Source organism: Lampris incognitus, chromosome 8 (assembly GCF_029633865.1).
Source record: "Lampris incognitus isolate fLamInc1 chromosome 8, fLamInc1.hap2, whole genome shotgun sequence".
In the NCBI taxonomy this organism is placed as follows: Eukaryota; Metazoa; Chordata; class Actinopteri; order Lampriformes; family Lampridae; genus Lampris; species Lampris incognitus.
The window spans coordinates 55,289,509-55,307,575 of NC_079218.1; the positions used below are offsets into that span (position 1 = coordinate 55,289,509).

At 43.1% G+C, this 18,067-nt stretch overlaps 1 protein-coding gene across 2 annotated transcripts in view; it reads left to right on the forward strand.

The window, feature by feature from the left end:
* The window catches only part of uimc1 (ubiquitin interaction motif containing 1), an 80,972-nt gene that overhangs the window by 25,068 nt on the left and 37,837 nt on the right, over positions 1 to 18,067 (forward strand). For both annotated transcript variants that reach the window (XM_056284867.1, XM_056284868.1), the window contains 3 exons: positions 2,176 to 2,257; positions 2,854 to 2,960; positions 5,535 to 5,626. In XM_056284867.1, coding sequence (XP_056140842.1) covers positions 2,176 to 2,257; positions 2,854 to 2,960; positions 5,535 to 5,626 — 281 coding nt within the window. The remainder of the gene's footprint in view (positions 1 to 2,175; positions 2,258 to 2,853; positions 2,961 to 5,534; positions 5,627 to 18,067) is intronic.

Below are 18,067 nucleotides of genomic sequence, written 5' to 3' on the forward strand. Positions count from 1 at the left end.
CGCTACAAGGTGGCGAATATAAGGTCCCAAATCCAGCCAGGGTCTTTTCGTTCCATTCCCCATGTTAATTCTGCCTCTTTCACTCAATTTCAACCAATTACAATTGCAGTATTGGAGACCACAGTCTCCAATATGAGCTCCTCCTCCTGCAACCTAGAGTTCATTCCCTCTAAACTACTCAAGGAGGTATTTTCCACTATCAGCCCCGTTATTCTGCAAATTCTTAATAATTCTCTGGCCTCTGCTTCTTTTCCACACAGTTTTAAGCATGCCATCATTCACCCATTGTTGAAGAAACCTAATTTAGACCCCCTGTCCCTAAGTAACTACAAGCCAATCTCCAAATTGTCTTTTTTTTTTAGCTAAGAGAGAGCAATTTATTCTCAGTTGATTTCTTTTGTGAATATTAATACTGTTTTTAATAGTTTCCAGTCTGGTTTTAGAGCACTTTATAATACTGAGACAGTTCTAGTTAAGGTCTCTAATGATCTACTGCTGAATGCAGACAGAGGTGACTGCTCGATTTTAGTTCTTTTAGACTTAAGTGCTGCCTTTGACACAGTTGATCACAACTTCCTCCTACATTGCTTACAGACTTGGGTTGGCATCAAGGGCTCGGCTCTTGGCACATTACACTGTTACCCCACCAACAGAACTTTTTCTGTTGTTCTGGGTAACTCTACCACCTCAGTGGCTCAGTTGAGTTGTGGTGTCCCTCAAGGCTCAGTTCTTGGTCCCCTTCTCTTTTTTATATACGTACATGCTGCCCCTTGGCTAGGTCATTCAAAATCACGATGTGCTCTACCATTTTTATGCTGAAGACACTCAGTTATACATGCCACTAAAATCCACAAATCCTGGCGCCCTAGCAAATCTCACAACTTGCCTCACTGACATTAAATGCTGGATGTCCAAAAAATTTCTTAAATTTAATGATTATAAGTCTGAGGTCATTCTGTTCAGTCCCGAAAATTCCATCAGCCTGTTTACTACTAATCTTGGTGGTCTGTCAGGTAGTCTTAAGCAGGCTGCTAGGAATCTTGGGCTAATATTTGATGCTAACCTCGGTAAGTACAGCAGTAGCAGTATAAAACAGTGTAAAACCTGTTTTGCACTGGTTCAGTAAGCAAAATTGGTTCTGACCCATCCACATATTTATCTGAAACAGTTAGAAAGAGAATCAGCTAATGTAAGATCATCTGGTAGGACTGAAATGTACAGTTATAAGGCATCCACATTACAGTTAAAAACCAGATACTTGCAGGTAATAGTTCCTGGTGGAAGCATTTAGAAACCAAATAGAACTGAACCCAGTTGCACGCCATTAATACTTTTGTGATGTAAAATTGCTGGGGAACATCAGGGAAGCCTAATATGTTAAGTTTGACCGAAATCGGTTTAAAACGGTGCCTCAGAGGCCGACCCAGTTTCCCTAGTCTGTCTAGGATATCTTGGTGTAAAAATCGCACTAATGTTTGAAAACACCAGAACAGAGTTTTTAATCCATCAGTTGTCAGATGTGTCATTAGTTTGTCTTATCAGTTGTGAGTAGACCAGATTCTTGAGCTTTTTTGCTAAGAAACATTACATTTCTGGGCGTCCGGGTGGTGTAGCGGTTTTGCCTACCAACATGGAGATCGCCAGTTGGAATCCCTGTGTTACCTCCAGCTTGGTCGCGCATCCCTACAGACACAATTGGCTGTGTCTGCAGGTGGAAAGCCGGATGTGGGTATGTGTCCTAGTCGCTGCACTAGCACCTCCTCTGGTTGGTCGGGGCGCCTTTTCGGAGGTGAGGGGGGACTGGGGGGAATAGCGTGGTCCTCCCACACACTACGTCCCCCTAGTGAAACTCCTCACTGTCAGGTGAAAAGAAGTGGCTGGCAACTCCACATGTATCGGAGGAGACGTGGTAGTCTGCAACCCTCCCCGGATTGGCAGAGGAGGTGAAGCACCGACCAGGACGGCTCGGAAGAGTGGAGTGATTGGCTGGATACAGCTGGGGAGAGAAAGGGGGAAAAAAGAAATACTACATTTTTGTAGCTGATTTGTCCAGCTGAGAAGACTAATCTATTTGAGTTTTTAGAAAATGTGCTGGTTTTATCTGACGACTTATCATTTCGATATTCAAACATGGCATTATTTTTTGAATAGCAGTTCATTATGTTTTGACTTTAGGAAAATGGAACTAATCAACATGACCATGATGATGAATTGGTTCCCACCCACTGTTGTAGAATGACTACGCCTTCCAACTCAGGTATTGTGTGTGTGTGTGTGTGTGTGTGTGTGTGTGTAAGGGCCCAGACACACCAAACTGACTAGTGGCGACGAAGGCCGACTGTTGCGTCGCCTCACATCACCTGCTGTCTGGGCCAAAAAGTAGCACTTGAACACACCGCAAAGACTACAGCCGACGGCCAACTAACATGTACGTTTTGCACTGATTCGTTAAGCTGAACAGCTGATCAGAGTAATCTCTCTCACTGATGGGCTTCGCTGATTCAACATGCTGAATTGGCTGAAAAGCTGCCTACAGAGGTCCGACTAATGCCGACGGTGTGGAACACACTGCAAAAACTATGGTCCCAGATGCTCACCAACGGCCCGACATTGGCTGACGCCCGACTGTCGCCCCGGTGTCTCAGTGCCCCAAGGATAGTTATACAGATCCTTAGTGTGTTGAAATCCCAACCAAATGTCTCTAATGAAACCTGACCACTTCATACCACCTACCCAACCCCACCTCCACTTAATAAAGCAGGGTTTCTACATCGGTTTTCTAAATGATGCAAGTGTTATATCCTTTGTACTGGAAAACAGACTCCTTAATATCTTCTTTTTTTGTGCTTTTAGATAATGAAGAGAAGCCAAAGGAAATTGGCAACAACCTGAAAAAAGATGGGATGGAGCTGACCAGTGACGTGACCTTGCATTGGTCAGATGATGTTGAAGAAGTAACGGTAAAGAGTCTCTCATTCTCATCCATTTTACAATGCTGTGGTTGCAACTATTCCCCAATCCTCTGTGAATAGTACACATGGGCGTTGTAACTCTAGGTAATGGTCACACCCATATTTGCATATGGGTGTGAACTGATTGTTGGTTTTTGTCATTATGCCGCTGTAGTTTTATAAGGTTGGGGATGCCTGCAGTCAGTTTAGGGCCCAGATGCACCAAACCGACTAGCGGTGACAAAGGTTGACTGTTGTGTTGCCTCACATCGCCTGCCATCTGGCCCAAAAAGTAGCACTTGAACACACCGCAGACTACAGCCGACGGCCCTGTTTCGCTAGCTTAGCACTGATTCGCGAAGCTGAACAGCCAATCAGTGATCTCTCTCACCAACGGGCTTCGCTGATTCAACATGCTGAAACGGCTGAAAAGCTGCCGACAAGGGTCAGACGAATGCCGCGGTGCGGGACACACCGCAAAAACTAGGGCCACAGACGCTCACCGACGGCCTGACATTGGCTGACGGCCAACCATCGGCCTGTTGTGTCAGGGCTCTTAGACTGAAAAGGTCACTTAGATGAGTGATGAAACGTATCTGTCAATAAATGTTGTGTGCAGATGAACTGATTCAACTTTCTGTGATTTCCTTACCTGGATTATTGAGCATGCATAAAGACAAGTCTCTCATTCTGTTTTAATAAAGGCACTTCCTTGTTGTAGGTCAAACAGTAAGCAGACACTCACTTTTAACTTGAATTTAATTTCTATTAAATAAGTTAGTGACTTTTTTTTACAATAAGTTTGGAATTAGGTGATAAATTCAGCTTTTAGGCTTTAGGTTTTTATTGTTTTATAATGTTTAAAGCAGAAACACTTCGTAATCTAGGCCATCTGTAGAGTCAGGGTATAGATGCCCTGAAGAATGCTTTAGCTTCAGGAGTGGAAAAGACTGTTTTGTTTCAAGAAATTATCTTTAGAATTATATCATTTAATACCCTCTTGTTGAAACCATAATTTCTAGCTGTCTGGGGATTTTGGGGCAATTGATGTGTACATGAGTGCGATTTTAAGATCAATTGAAAAATGTTTTGACTGTCCAAAATTTGAACAGTCAAAATCGATACCAAACCAAAGCAGATGGTTGTTGTTTTCCAAATGGATAAAATTGGACATTTCTGCTGCCTACCCCTGCATTCGTCTGCCACCAGCTCATATCTGGTTAAGTTGTAAAAGCATTTGGGTGTACTAGTTTCGAGTTATTTACAATATGCAATTGACCAAAATAAATAATGCAACTATTTCAGAAAAGCCTAATGCCCATTCTAGTGCAACTCCTGGGTAAAATTTGTGAGTTTGCGCACAATTCCAAGACATTTTAGAGCTTACCACATGATCTGTAAATCTCTCTTTTTTGGATACCAAACTAATTCGTCTGAGCCAGATTCTTTTGCAGTGCCTACTTCCAGACGAAATGCTTTCTCAATTTTTCAATGTTGTATGAGATTTCCCAAGTATGTGAAGTTGAAAAGCATGATGACACATTCCAGTGTTTAAGACACCACAATACGTTATTCATAGCGGATTAATTTTGAATGCTATAAAGCCCAACCAGTACTGTTCATTTTTGTTACAAGCACTACCATGGGGCCTGTGTTACCTCTGTCATCTGTGCACTATCTTAACACTACATGACCTGGCCCACCAGTGTGTCCAAGCCAGAAGTTATTGTTTCTACTCAGGTTACCACAGCACAACCCTACCACATCTTTGTACATTGTCTGCCCCAATGTTGAGGCTGTGCTTTAAGAAACATTTTTCAGTAGATGTTGTGATTGTAAGTTGTGCTGTGTTCCCCTCTAGTGTTTGACCTGTCAGTCATCAACCTGTCAATCAAATGTTTGTTGTGGGGGAAAATGGACACACCCACACTTCTCAAGAGTGCTGTCAGTCAGTGAAACTGTTAAATTTAAATTAGGGGCATCCAGGTAGCCTGGCAGTCTATTCCGTTGTCTACCAACATGGGGATCGCCGGTTCGAATCCCCGTGTTACCTCCGGCTTGGTTGGGTGTCCCTACAGACACAATTGGTTCGTGTCTGCGGGTGGGAAGCCGGATGTGGGTATGTGCCCTGGTCACCGCACTAGCGCCTCATCTGGTCGGTCGGGGCACCTGTTCAGGAGGAGGGGGGACTGGGGGGAGTAGCTTGATCCTCCCAAGCGCTACGTCCCCCTGGTGAAACTCCTCACTGTCAGGTGAAAAGAAGCGGCTGGTGACTCCACATGTATCAGAGGAGGCATGTGGTAGTCTGCAGCCCTCCTCGGCTTGGCAGAGGGGGTGAAGCAGCGACTGAGATGGCTCGGAAGAGTGGGGTAATTGGCCAAGTACAATTGGGGAGAAAATAAAACAGCTATTTATTCATTGGAAACACCAGCAAAAGATCACTGGGATGGGGGGGGTTATTAAAATTATTTCTTTGTTTTTAAACTACCTCCATTTCCCTTCCATCTCACAATTTGTTTAAACACTTAGTCAAGCTGTGGAAGAAAAATGGAGTCCTCACGAAGTCATTGTCTGTCTTCTCAGTCAGGGGACTCACTCAGCCCAGTCTTCCCAGCAGAGAGACCCCTTCATCATCCAGAAAACCACACATCCTCCCTGGGAAGTCCCAGACACAGGTAGGACCATACTGATGTCACTGGATATCAGGGCAGTATAGGGGTTCAAATGACCATTTTTTTAGAGGACTGTGAACAAAAAAGAAACCTTGGAAAAATATGTTTTGCAGCTCCGACCTGGGACACTTTCACATGTGGTCTTTAGGTTGAAGTCACAATTAAAAGGTACATTCTGTCACTGTCTAGGACACAGATCAGAGGGATTGTCACTGATGGAAGTCAGAGGAAAGACGAAAGTCACTGATTTAATATCCGTTTGCGGAGATTCTTCTGCTTGTGATGAGGGTGAGAGGTCACAAGACCTTGTTAGTGTTTATTTGCACAGCTGTGGTGTGTTTGATTGTGGCTCTGCTTACTTTTGAACTTTTAACAACTGCTAGGGATCGTTTGCATTATTTTAATTGATTTCATGGATTGCCCGTTTTATGGACTTTTATCCGATCATCGATTGTTGCACTGACTCCCTGCAGTCCTGATGAAAACCGTGTGGACTCAACCCAACCCTCAGCTGACAGGGCTAACGGCTAAATTCCACTTTCTTTTCTGTGAACATCGATCAACCGGTTTAATATTACTGTGTCTTGCGAGGACTGCCTTATAGCAATAAATGACATTACTAACCTAAAGGATGCTATAAGACGGCTCTCAGACTAACTCTGAAAAAAGGACTCTTTTATCAGAATTGGAATCGTCTTTATTGGCCAAGTATATTTGCACATCTAAGGAATTTGACCATGGTTTTCAATGTATGTACACAGAATAACACAGAAATCTTCAGGAAAATATACAAGGAATGACTATATACAGGTGAAACCATTTCTGTGAACTATAAACAGGATACAAATAGTGCAAAAAGTGAAGAAGTGCAAAGAATGCCGAGATAAACATTAAACGGTTGAAATTATTTTGTAGGTGATTTAAAAAAAAATTGTATTGACACCGCAGTCAAATATGATCTATTATGAACTCGGCCACCTTCGATATCATCCTCTGGGACCCGTCATCTCGTTGCCAGCAATCCTCCTGCTCCACTCCCAGCTCACAGGCTAGTCAGACGTACCAAGACATAAAGACCCCGAGCTACCTGGGGAGAAAAAGGGGGAAAAGATCCTGGCATGTTCATTGATCCCAAATCCCTTACCAAAAACACTCACAACTTCCGCCATACCATCAAAAACTCTAGTGTGTCTCCCTCCCCACACATCCGCAACCTTGGAATCATTTTCAACAGCAACATTTCCTTTGAACATGTGTTTGTGTGTGCTCAATAATGCAGGTAAGAAAATCACAAGAAGTTGAATCAGTTCATCTGGACACAACGTTTATTGAGAGTAACATGTTTCATCACTCATCTAAGTGACCTCTTCAGTCTCAAGTGACTGCAGGTATCCCCACCCTTATAAACAATACAGTGGCATGAGGAGCGAAAACGATCAGTTACATATGAAAATGACCATGACCACTAACTAGTTTCAATGGCAATGTAAACTATTCACAGAAGATTGGGGAATGGTTGCAATCATAGCGTTGTAAGATGGTAACAGATGTACTCTTAGCCCCCCCTCGGTTCAGGGCTGGTCGTTGCCTCTTCACATAGATGGCCTCTTTGACTCCCCGTTCAAGCCAGCGTTCCTCCCTATCAAGGATGTGCACATCCTCATCCTTGAAAGAGTGGCCACTGGCCTGTAGATGGTGTAGACTGTGGAGTCCTGGCCTGACGTGTTAGCTCTTCTGTGTTGTGCCATCCTCTTGGCCAGCGTCTGTTTAGTTTCCCCAATGTATAATTCACGGCAATCCCAGCACTTAACAGCATACACTATATTGCTCTGTTTGTGCTGGGGGACCCAATCCTTGGGGTGGACCAATTTCTGGCGAAGCATGTTTTGGGGTTTGAAAGTAACTGATATGCGGTATTTAGAAAATACACGTCTCAACTGTTCTGGCACTCCTGCCACATACAGAATCACCACTGGTTTACGCTTAGGCAGCTGTTGTCCTTCTCTCTTTGATCGGCTGGTGCACTGTTTGAACACCTTTCTGGCTTTGACAAATGCCGTTAGGATGACTACACTTAACCAGGGCCTGTTTAATATGGGATTTCTCCCCTTCCCTGGCCACTGTGTCAAGTCAAGTAAATTTTATATAGCCCAATATCACAAATTACAAATTTGCCTCAGGAGGCTTTACAGCAACACAACATCCTGTCCTTAGACCCTCACATTGGATAAGGAACAACTCCCTAAAAAACCAAAACCTTTTAACAGGGAGGAAAAATAGGAAGAAACCTCAGGGAGCGCAACAGAGGAGGGATCTCTCTCCGAAGATAGACAATGTGCAATGGATTTTGTGTTTACAAAATTTGCAGAATACAGCATTGAATGAGGATAACAGAATTATAATGCAATTATAAAAATATATGAAGAGTATAATGAGGAGGATGCCAAAGCAGTCTCCAGATGCCACCGGAACAGCCCAGAACCTGAGCCACATGACCACCATCACCCTGTAGATGACAAAAACAAAGCAAAACACACATTAGTCACATGTCTGAGTGAGAGGAGGATATAATATTGAATCAAGATAATAAAAATTACATGGATTTATAAGATATATAAAAAGAAAATATGATGAGGGGGATGCCAAGCAGTGTGCAGGTGGCAACCACCATCACCATGGAGACCTGGGAGGAGGACAAGACTGCACACACACAAAGGAGACTCACATCACACTATTCACACACAAAGAAGAAGAGACGGTTGAAGACATCATTCAGAGAGAGAGAGAGAAAAGACGTGAGAAGAGAACAGTTTGCAATAGTCAAAAAATCTATACTCTATATAATCTTCTCTAAATTTATTTCTGATTTTTCCCTTTTTCTCCCAATTTAGTGGCCAATCAATCCCTATTTTATTTCAAACAACCACCCTCGTACTGCCTGCGTTCGCCAACTGCATCTCTCCAGCCGGCAGTCTCGAAGGAGACGCCTCGCCACTTTCGTGAGAAGGCGACTCCAGGCCGAACCACTGCTTTTTCCGACACACACAGAGACGCTTTCATGTGACTAACACAAGCCGACTCCGCCCCCCCTCCCGAAGACAGCGTTGCCAATTATTGCTGCTTCATCGAGTCCAGCCATAGTCGGATTGGATGAGACTGGGGCGCGAACCCCGGTCCCCAGTGGGCAACTGCATCGACATAAAGCCGATGCTTAGACCGCTACACCACCGCGGACTACCTATACTCTATAATCTTGTTGTCAGAACAGTGATTGGTAAATTCATTGAGACAGAGACCGACCCACCATGCGTACAGGTTGTGAATCACTCAAAGTGAATGAATTGTAGGCTAAGGCAAAAAAGATGATTTTTAAGTTTGGATTTAAAGGACTCAACAGAGTCTGATTGTCTGACAGCAGCAGGCAGGTTATTCCACAAGAACTGGACCCGATAGGAAAAGGCCCTGCCACCAGCTGACTTTTTCTTAACTTTGGGTACACACAGGAGACCTGTATTTTGAGAGCAACGAGCTCGAGATGGAATGCACGGTTTAAGTTGATCAGACAAGTAAGATGAGGCAAGCTCATTTAGGATTTTATAAGTCAGCAGAAGCATCTTGAAGTGTGATCTAACATGGATAGGAAGCCACTGAAGGAAAGCAAGAATTCATGTAATATGGTCAAATTTTCAAAATTTTTAGTTGGGATTCTAGCTGCAGCATTTTGAACTATCCGAAGACCTTTAGCACTAGCATGTCACAGACCCGAAAACAGAATATTACAATAATCAAGTCTGGATGAAACAAATGCATGTATTACAGTCTCTGTGCCAGCCATAGACAGGAAAGACTGAATTTTAGCTATGTTTAAGTGAAAAAATTCAGTCTTGGTGATTTCTGTAATGTGTTTATTAAAGATAAGGCTGGGATCAAATGTAAAACCAAGATGTTTGGCTTCCACACTTTGTGTAATCACAGAGTTGTCAATTGTTATTGTTACTTGATCAAATTGGTGTCTGTGTCTAGCAGGGTCAATGACCAGCATCTCTGTTTTATCTGAATTGAAAAACAGAAAATTTAGTGACATCGAGTTTGTCACAGCAGCCAAGCAGGCCTCTAAATTGGTCATATGAGTACGATCATCAGCCCTTACAGGCACATAAAGCTGAGTATCATCAGCATAGCAATAGAAATTTATTCCATGATTGCATGTAATTTGGCCAAGAGGTGAAAAATATAAAAAGAGAAAAGTAGAGGGCCAAGAACTGAGCCCTGAGGTACGGCATATTTAACATTAGAGAAATTTGATGTAATGTTATTATAGCAGTCACAGTGTGTTCTTCCAGATAAGTAGGACTTAAGCCAAGAGAGAGCTAAGCCAGAGAAACCAAAAGTACAATTTATTCTGTCTAATAGTATACAGTGATCAATGGTGTCAAAAGCTGAACCGAGGTCCAGTAGTAGAAACACAGACGTGGAATCAGTCCATAGCTAGTAAATTATTCACCACTCTGGTCAGAGCAGTTTCAGTGGAGAGACAGGCACTGAAAGCCGATTGAAAAGGTTAATATAGATTGATTTCTTCTTTAAGGGTCAACAATTGTTGATACATAACTCTCTCTAGAACTTCAGAAAGAATGGAAGACTGGCTGATAGTTAAGAACCCCTGGATGGAGGTGCGTTTTTTTTTTTAGAATTTTTTTAAAAAATTTATTTCTGATTTTTCCCTTTTTTCTCCCAATTTAGTGGCCAATCGATCCCTATTTTAATTCAAACACCCACCCTCATATTGCATGCGTTCGCCAACTGCATCTCTCCGGCCGGCAGTCTCGAAGGAGACCGCCTCCCCACTTTCGTGACAAGGCGACTCCAGGCCGAACCACTGTTTTTTCCGACACACACAGAGACGCATTCACATGACGAACACAAGCCGACTCCACCCCCTCCCGAAGACAGCGTTGCCAATGATTGCTGCTTCATTGAGTCTGGCCATAGTCGGATCTGACGAGACCGGGGCGCGAACCCCAGTCCCCAGTGGGCATGAGGTGCGGTTTTTTAAGTAGAGGTTTAACCACAGCTGTCTTAAAACTGCTGGTAACTGTGCCAGTAGTAAGTGATAAATTAACAATGTCTAGCATTGTAGGTCGCAGGAAAGGCCAGAGGTCTTTAAAAAGTTTTGCTGGCAAAGGGTCAAGTAGGTAAATAGTTGGTTTAGAAGCTGACATGAGCTTAGTCAAAGCATCAAGAGAGATAGTCTCAAATGGCGTAATAACAGGAACTATCAATGACTCATTGTATAGATATGAATTTGGTAAGACAGGATATGCCGATGTGCTGAAGAAGACCAAGGTAACCTGCTTGAATGATTGGCGTCCTGTTGCTGTCACTTCCATAGTGAGTAAATGCTTTGAGAGGCTTGTTAAGGGACTAATCTGTAGCATGTTACCGCCCATCCTTGACCCCCACAAATTTGCCTACCGACAAAACAGATCCACTGATGATGCAATACCCACTACACTCCATACCGCCCTCACCCACCAGGAGAAAAGGAACTCATATGTGAGAATGCTGTTTGTAGTCTACAGCTCAGCATTCAACACCATAGTCCCCCCCAGGCTGTACACCAAGCTCAGGGACTTAGGACTTAACCCCAGCCTGTGCAGCTAGATCCTGAACTTCCTGTCAAGCCGACGCCAGGTGGTGAGGATGGGCTCCAGCACCTCTGCACCTCTGACCCTCAACACAGGAGCCCCCCAGGGCTGCGTCCTGAGTCCCCTTCTCTACTCCCTGTGCACCCATGACTGCGTAGCCACACATAGCTCCAACTTGGTGATAAAGTTTGCTGATGACACGACGGTGATGGGCCTGATCACTGACGATGAGGAGACGGCATACAGGAGAGAGGTCAACAATCTAACAAAGTGGTGCCAGGAGAATAACCTCTCTCAGTGTCGACAAAACCAAGGAGCTGATTGTGGACTACAGGAAGAGAGGGGGAGGCTGGACCCCATCACCATCAACGGGACTGCTGTAGAGAGGGTCAAGAGCTTCAAGTTCCTTGGTGTCCACATTACCGAGGACCTCACCTGGGATGAACACACCAGCCATGTGGTGAAAAAGGCACAGCAACACCTCTTTCACCTCAGGCAACTGAAGAAGTTCGGCATGGGGCCCAGGATTCTACGGGCCTTCTACAGAGGCACACTGAGAGCATCCTGACTAGATGCAGCACTGCCTGGCGTGGGAACTGTACTGCCCACAACTGCAAAACACTGCAGAGGGTTGTGCGGATGGCCCAGGACATCAGCAGATGTGAGCCTCCCTCCATACAGGACATATACAATAGACGCTGTGTCAGCAAAGCCCATAGGATCATCAAAGACCCCAGCCATCCCAACTATAGACTGTTCCAGCTGACACTCTCAGGCATGTGGTACTGCAACCTCAAAGCCCAGACCAGTATGCTCCCGAACAAGCAGCCAGGCTTTTGAGCAAAGAACATTAAAGACACTAAGCCTGGTGCTGGACTGACTGGTACTGACCTTGCTTCAGGCACAGGGAACCTTGTTCGGGTACATGGGATCATGAAGAAAGAAGATTATGTTGACATTTTGAAGGCTAATGTAAAAAAATCTGCTGCCAGTCTAGCTTTAGGTCGCTGCTGGGTCTTCCTGCAAGACAATGACCTGAAGCATACATCCAAGCTGGTCTAAAACTTTTTGAAGGACACCAAAATCAAGGTGCTGGAGTGGCCCTCTCAGAGCCCAGATCTCAATCCTATTGAGAATCTGTGGCGGGAGCTCAAGGTTAATGTCCATGCTCGAAAACCACGCAATTTGCTTGGGAAGAATGGGCTAAGATCCTGCAAGAGACATGTGCCAACCTAGTTAGGAACTACCATAAGAGGTTGTTGTCAGTTGTGAGTCAGAAAGGTTACACTATTGGCTATTAATTGTCAGAGGGCTAATAAATTTAAGCCTTGTCATTTTTGTTTTTTCTTGTTTCAATTCAGCGCATCAGTAAAATATCTTAATCAAGCTTAGTGGAGATTTTGTCTTTGTTCTTTTGGAAGCAATTAAACTACAAACACTTTTGGTTATGGTCATTTCTATGGAAAAGTTAAGGGTTTTGTTTGATTTTATAAAGGGGGCTAATAATTTTGACCTTAACTGTACATACACATATGCACACTTATTTAGGCTGGGCCTGCACACACACACACACAGCACTCTCCATATACCACACACTACTTATTATTATGCTTTTTTGTTCTGTTTTGTTATTTATAACTATTGTTGCTGCAGTATTGAGGAGCCAAAAAACAAGAATTGTACTCTCTTGTACTTGCATAATGAGACGTAATAAAGAATCTTGAGTCTTGAATCTTGATATGCAGGAGTAGTTGGATTTGAAGAACTAATTGTGTTCATGAGTTCATCAACCTTATTGCAGAAAGTCTAGAAACTCATGGGTCATGAATGGTGAGCAGCTAATTAGACGGCTGCTTTTTAGTAAGTTTAGATACAGTGTCAAAGAAAATTCAGGGGTGATATTGATTAAGTGAGGGAGAGACACTGCTTTTGCAGCAGATAAAGCGTGCTTGTGTTTCAATATACACTACTTTTGCAGCAGATAACACACGCTTTTATTTCAATAAACACTCATGCCAAGATAGGTAAAAAAAAAAACCCTCTAATTTTGATTTTCACCATTTACGTTCCAGTGTCCTACAAACACATGTCTTAAGAGCACATGTCTTGTCATTAAGCCAGGGTGAAGGCCTCTTTAGTCACCTAGCTCTGGTAGTGAGAGGTGCAACTGAATTAAGGAGACTAGAGAGTGCCACGTTTAAGTTACTAGTATTTTCAACAGAGTCAGTCATTACAGTGAAAGGAGGCAAGACTTCAGGCAGCTGCTGGCCAAATGCAGCTACAGTGGATGGACCAATGTGGCGAGTGGCATTACATCTGTGCTGACATTAACTGGACAGGCCAATAATGCTTCAAATTTGAGGAGAAAATGAACTGACACAGCAGATATGTGGTTGGCAAGACATTCAGATCAGAAACATCTATCCCTTTAGATAAAACCAAATCAAGGGTGTTACCACTGCAACGAGTCGACTGTTGAACAAATTGAGCAAACCCCAAAAGTATCAGCAAGTGCTGGAAAGGCTTTACTTAGAGGATCACCAGCTTTATTCAGGTGAGTATTGAAATCACCAAGAATTAGAATCTCATTAGAATGAGTAACAAGACCTGACACAAATTCTGAAAATTCATAAAGAAATAGTGAATAAGAGTCAGGAGGTCGATAGAGTAACACAGTCTAGACTGGGCCGAGTCTATTCGTGGCTGAGGGAGATGGACCCAGAACAAGAGCCTCAAAAGACTGGAATTTGGATTCAAGTCAAAGTCAGATTGAAAGTAGACTTGTATATTAAGGTAACACCCCCACCTTGTTTATTTGCCTGAGCTACATGGGCATAAATATAGTTGGGTGGGGAAGCTTCATTTAAGGGAAGGAAAACATTTGGTTTATGACCTAATTAATAGTAAGGCTTGGGTAAACAGTGATCTGATATTTATGAAACAAAATTTAAGCATCATATGGAAGTGATGAGTGATTTGTGACAGAAAGGTACCAACAAGAGTTAAAGGGAAGGTTTACAAGGTGGTTGTGAGACCAGCTATGTTATATGGTTTTGAGACAGTGGCACTGATGAAACGACAGGAGGTGGAGCTGGAGGTGGCAGAGTTGAAGATGCTAAGATTTTCATTTTGAGTGACGAGGAAGGACAGGATTAGGAACGATTATATTGGAGGGACAGCTCAGGTTGGACGGTTTGGAGACAAAGCAAGAGAGGCAAGATTGAGATGGCTTGGACATGTGTGGAGGAGAGATGCTGGGTATATTGGGTGAAGGATGCTGAATATGGAGCTGCCAGGGAAGAGGAAAAGAGGAAAGCCAAAGAGGAGGTTTATGGATGTGATGAGCGAGGATATGCAGGTGGCTGGTGTGACAGAGGAAGATGCAGAGGACAGGAAGAAATGGAAATGGATGATCCGCTGTGGCGACCCCTAACGGGAGCAGCTGAAAGTAGTAGTAGTAGGTGGAAGTGTGATGAGTAGTAGGCAGAACTTTATAGCTACCAATAGGTAAAATATTAATTTGAATTGGACACCTTGAATTATTAGATTTTTGTTGTGATCAACAATTTTTATTTTTAAAAAACAGGACACAACAAACACATAAACAACAACAGGGCAGCATATTAGTAACAATGTTTGAGGACCAAAATAAAGGGGGAAAAATTACAGAATAAAAAAAAACGAATCCATGGTAGCTGAGAGTAAGAGACAGACGCTCCCAAGGGAAAAACAAATAATAGTAGACTGAAAAGAAAGGAAAAAAAAACCTCAATAAAACAAAACTATATATCGTATATACAACCATCCATTTCAAGAAACGTCCAAAGCTGGCCTGCTCTGATGTTTCTGGGTTTGGAGGGGGGAGAACCCTTCTTTTAAGGGAGTCCCTTATGGACACAGCTATGCCTGACCATGCCTGCACAGTGGCAGGCTTGGCTCTATTGAGTCGTGCTGTTGTACAATCAAGAGACACTATGCTGCGGTAGGATGCCATTCAGCACTTAATTAAAGGGAGTTTGGGATTAAGCCACAGTGTCAGTATGGTCTTTTTTGCTGCAGTAAGGCCTGCCATCATTAGTCTTCGCTGATTTAAATTGAGAGACAGAGACGAATCATCATTGAGCAGACAAAGGCAGGGATCAGGCAATATCGTTGATCCTAATAACTCTAACATCATTGACATAATCTATGCCCAAAAATCTCTGATTAGTGAGCAGTCCCAAAACATATGCGTTATCGTGCTCAGCACCTGAGCCCGGCAGTGAGTACAGTTAGGACTGGTAATTAGTTTCATTTTAAAACATTTGATGGGTGTAGCGCATGCTTTGTGAATCATCTTATATACTAGTGTTTAAGTTGATGTGCAAGATTTTTAGAGGTACTGCTTACGTTAGACCATATTATTTCCCAATTTGGTTCCAGATTGCCAGTGCAGAGTTCCCTGGCCCACACCCCTTCAACTGCCAGTGTCTGAGTAGAGCGATCAAGTAGAGAGTTATATATACGCGTCACTGTGCTCCAAGAACCCCGCCCCGGACCGATCCACTCCTCCATACGGTGCTCCGGCAAAGGCCCATTCCAGGGCACCCCATATGTTTTCCTTGCAGATCCCAGTCTCAAGTAAAAAAAAAGAAGAAAAAAAAGAAAGAGGTACCCGGTAAATCATATTCCTCCCTAATATAATGGAATGAATGGAGTCCAACATTGTTAAAAATATCACTGAGAGTCGAGACACCTTTTTGTGACCATGAGGGAAATGTAAAAGGCTGCCCACCTGATTGAAGGTGATAGTTCTTCCATATTGGAGATGTTTGACGAAATAAATCTATTTTGCCCATCGTCAGTTCCACTTTTTTCCATACATCAATAGAATTGGTTACAATGCTCCCGTATCATAGATGAATGTATTTGCACCCCCTACCTGTATATAATAAGCCTTCCAGACGGGGTAGCTTCACACGTGCTGCCTCCATAGCACACGCCAAGAGACCTCAAATTCCTGGTTTCTCCAAACATGCAGTGGTCTAATTTGAAAAGCACAATAATAAAAATTAAGGTTAGGGACAGCTAAGCTTCCAGTGAGTTTGGTTCTTTGTAAGGTTTGATTCGTGCACGCTTTCCTCCAACTGTGATATGAGGGAGTGCATTTCTGTGATAAATTTAGGTGTTGGTGCTAGGGGGATCATAAAAAACAAAAAATCAATCCGAGGCAAAATGTTCATTTTGATAGTTGTAACTCTGCCTTGTAAAGACACATAAAGAGAGCCCCACCTCTTCAGATCATCTGTAATCTTGTTTTTCACACCCAAATTGTTTTCCTGAATTATTCTACTAAGACTGGGGTAAATCTTTATGCCAAGGTATGTAAAGGATGTACAGTTGGGGATGTCAGCAGTCAAACTGGTATTTAATGCAGCAGTATTCAATGGAAGACAAGCAGATTTAGTCCAGTTAATTTGATATCCTGCCATCCCTTTAAAGAGATCCAAGAGTTTTAGGACCTGCAGTAGTGATATCTGAATATTAGATATGACTGCGTATAATGAAATATAATGTCTAGATTGATCTATGGTGAGGGACATTATTGTGTCACTCTCTCTGATGGACTGAGCCAGGAGTTCTAGGGACAAGGCAAAGAGCAGAGGGGAAAGCGGACCACCCTGTCTGGTTCCGCGATATAAAGGAAAAGGTTTGTGATTGACATATTCCTGTGAGAACTGATGCTATACCATAGCCGTATAGCATTTGTTTCGTGGAGATGAAGTCTTGTATTATAAGTTGACAATTTTGAAAACCAACACTTTGGATGATAAGTGGTCACACTTTTGATAACATTAAATGTTTGGTTCTGCTTTTAATATGTGATTAATGTGTTATGTGGTTGGTGTGTTGCTTTTATGCTAAACATATGTAACGCGTCTTTGAGTACTTTGGAAAGTGCTGTACAAATAGAAGTTGTTGTTTTTGTGGCAGTGGGGGGTGGTGGTTGTGGTCATAGTAAGTGGTTTCAGAATGAACATCTGTTCACACTAATATTAGATCTGTATCACACTACACAAATTAATTTCAGCTATTAAAATTAAAAAATCAGAAATCTGCATTGAGGCCTTCTGTGTGAACATAGACTAGTAGGGTCGCATCATATCCTGTATACTGGTAAAAGAAGTAAAATATAAGAATTGTTCCATTGCGGGGTCCGCGGTGGTGTAGTGATCTAAGCATCGGCTTTGTGTCGATGCAGTTGCCCACTGGGGACCAGGGTTTGCGCCTTGGTCTCATCAGATCCGGCTATGGCCGGATTCGATGAAGCAGCAATATTTGGCAACGCTGTCTTCGGGAGGGGTTGGAGTTGGCTTGTGTTCATCACATGAATGCGTCTCTGCGTGTGTCGGAAAAAGCAGTGGTTCGGCCTGGATTTGCTTTGTCATGGAAGTGGCAAGGTGTCTCTTTCGAGATGCCGGCCAGAGAGATGCAGTTAGCAAATGCATACAGTACGAGGGTGCGTGTTTGAACTAGAATAGGAATCGATTGGCCACTAAATTGGGAGAAAAAGGGAAAAATCAGAAGTAAATTTGTAAAAAAAAACAATTGTTGCATTGCACCCTGTTTATTCGCTAATGTCGGGAATCGGATCAGTTTCTAATTTTTTTAGACTGAAAGTGTGGATTGTTGAGCACATTGTTTTCATCAGCATGGTAAATACCAGTAGTAGTCAGTAGATATAACAGCAGTTAGAGCCCTGAGTTTAGAGAAATGAGGCTTTGACTGGAATGTCACCAGTTTGAGTGTCCAGATC